A 2,459-nucleotide genomic window follows, 5' to 3' on the forward strand; every position below is an offset into this window, starting at 1 on the left:
TTAGTATGAGGTCATTTGTGGTTTTCTTTATGTTTATCCTGCTGATGTTTTATAAGACTCTTGGATCTCTCTAGTTTGGTTTAAAAAATAAATTGTTTCCTCAAAAACTAGTTAATGGTTCAGTTACTTTCTCTGCCCTCCGCTCCAAGTGTGTTGGACTATGCTTGTATAGTGGACCATGATTTTGCTTCACATGGCCTCTTCTTTCTTAATTTTTCTTCACCCTTTTTCAGATTACATAATGTCTACCAGCATTATCTTCATATTCAGTGACTGTTTTATTTTTTTGGTTTTTGTGCTGGCATTGTGGCTTGAACTCAGGGCCCTGTGTTCTAAAGTCTGGCTTTCTACCTCTTAAGCCAAACCTCCAACCTAGCTTTTGGTTGGTCAGTTGGAAATGGAGTCTCACAGGCTTTTCTCCCCCTAGGCTTGCTATGGAGTGCAATTGTCTAATCTCAGCCTCCTGAGGTGCTAGGATGACAAATGTGAGTCTCGGGTGCCTGGGTATTCTGAGAGAACTTTTCTATTAGGAGGTTCCGAACTCCACATTCCAGGTCCCCCAACACAGGACTGTGACACCTGGTCCTTGGATACAACTGCCCTCCTGCACCCATGCATGGAGTGTGACTTCCCACCACCAAGGAAGATGCTGGCTCTTGTGTCTCTCAGAGTCTCCTCCATGACTACTTCTGTTCAGCACACATGGTACCTTGAAGCCTTTCATCCCCGAGGCTAACTAAGCACTTTCCCCGCCGAGGCCCCCAGACTCTTTTCCCTGATCCGTTTTCTGTGGCAAGACACAGCCCTCTCCAGGATTATTTCATACATTCATCCCTTTATTCATTTGTCCCCTATTCCCATTGCAGGTAGACCCATGAGACCAGAGCTGATGACACACAGTATATGTCTATTAAATGAGCAAATGAATTCTTGTCAGCGATTATATGCCAGGGTTAGCTAACTTTCTGTGAAAGGCCAAACATTACCACCTCCTTCCCACACCAGCCAGCCTCCACCATGTGCCACACCAGCTGTTCCACAGGCTGCCAGCCGACCTGCTGTGTGTCCAATCCCTGCCAGTCATCCTGCTGTGTGTCCAGTCCCTGCCAGCCATCCTGCTTTGTGTCCAGTCCCTGCCAGCCATCCTGCTGTGTGTGCAGTCCCTGCCAGCCATCCTGCTGCATGTCCAATCCCTGCCAGTGGTCCTGCTGTGTGTCCAGTCCCTGCCAGTCGGCCTGCTGTGTGTCCAGTCCCTGCCAGTCGGCCTGCTGTGTGTCCAGTCCCTGCCGGTCGGCCTGCTGTGTGTCCAGTCCCTGCCAGTCATCCTGCTGTGTACCCGTGAGCTGCAGACCTGCCATGTGCATTCCTGTGAGATTGCAGGTGGTCTGCTGTTACCCTGTGAGCTGTAGACCTAGTGTGTGTGTGGCTCCTTCCTGCCAGTCCTCCGTGTGTGTTCCTGTGAGCTGCAGGCTTGCTGTGTGTGTGGTCCCCAGCTGCCAGTCCTCTAGGTGCTGTCAGCCATCCTGCCCCACCGTGTTCTGCAGACCTGTGTCCTGTGGCACCTCCGCCTCCTGCTCACCAGCAGAGCCCAGACTGCTCTTCCCAGCGCTTGTGCCTGCATCCACACCCTTCCCAGCACCTGTGCTCTGTGGCCACGGTGCAGCACCTAAGGCAGTTTTAGGGTCTGCTCATGCAACCCTGGACTTCCCAGTGAGAACACAGAGGACAGCCGAATGATCCAGATCACCCTGTCCCTGTCCCTGGAGAACTTCTGGGTCCCAGCTCCTTCTCTTCTCCATGTGAACCAAATAAATTCATGTTTGTAGCACACCTCTTGTCTCTCTCTCTCTCTCTCATCTTCAATTGTGAAACTGTCTCCATAAACCATACGACACAAATGTGGCCCATACCCCTCCTCTGCCTGCCATCCCACTCCCTTCCTCTCCACTGTCCCCCCCCTGCTGTCCTCTCCCTCCCCTCCTCTCCACTGTCCCTCCCCCGCTGGCCCTCCCCCTCACCTCCTCTAAACTGTCCCTCCCCCACTGGTCCTTGCCCTCCCCTCCTCTCCACTGTCCCTCCCCCGCTGGCCTTCCCTCTCCCCTCCTCTCTATTGTTCCTCCCCCACTGGCCCTCCCAGTCCCCTCCTCTCCACTGTCTCTCCCCCGCTGGCTCTCCCCCTCCCCTCCTCTCCACTCTCCCTCCACCGCTGGCCCTTCCCTTCCCCTCCTCTCCACTGCCCTCCCCTGCCGGCCCTCCCTCTCCCCTCCTCTCCACTGTCCCTCCCCTGCTGGCCCTCCCCCCTCCTCTCCACTGTCCCTCCCCTGCCAGCCCTCCCCACTCTCTCTCCTCTGTATCCCACTGAGCTGACAAGGAATATCTTGGTGTGGTATGGCCCCACCCCTGCTGAATTCCCAGCACCTGGGAGCAATGGTAGAGGAAGACCCAGTATGGGGGGTATG

At 54.5% G+C, this 2,459-nt stretch overlaps 1 protein-coding gene across 1 annotated transcript; it reads left to right on the forward strand.

Annotated features, from left to right (window-relative positions):
* Window positions 1–1,017: 1,017 nt before the first annotated feature.
* On the forward strand, window positions 1,018–1,737 carry LOC105992981 (keratin-associated protein 12-1-like). The gene is made up of 2 exons (XM_013026107.1): window positions 1,018–1,154; window positions 1,350–1,737. The coding sequence occupies exons 1-2, from the start codon at window positions 1,018–1,020 to the stop codon at window positions 1,735–1,737; spliced, it is 525 nt and encodes a 174-aa protein (XP_012881561.1).
* The last annotated feature ends 722 nt before the right edge of the window (window positions 1,738–2,459 follow it).

The sequence above is a fragment of the Dipodomys ordii genome, unplaced genomic scaffold, assembly GCF_000151885.1.
Source record: "Dipodomys ordii isolate 6190 unplaced genomic scaffold, Dord_2.0 Scaffold91, whole genome shotgun sequence".
Lineage (NCBI taxonomy): Eukaryota > Metazoa > Chordata > Mammalia > Rodentia > Heteromyidae > Dipodomys > Dipodomys ordii.

What these genes read in the sequence shown, in the direction of transcription:
- LOC105992981 (XM_013026107.1), top strand. Translation starts at nt 1,018, where the DNA reads ATGTGCCACACCAGCTGTTCCACAGGCTGCCAGCCGACCTGCTGTGTG. An exon ending in TGCCAGCCATCCTGCTGTGT is followed by an intron (nt 1,155 to 1,349) that starts GTGCAGTCCCTG and finishes CGTGAGCTGCAG; the next exon opens with ACCTGCCATGTGCATTCCTG.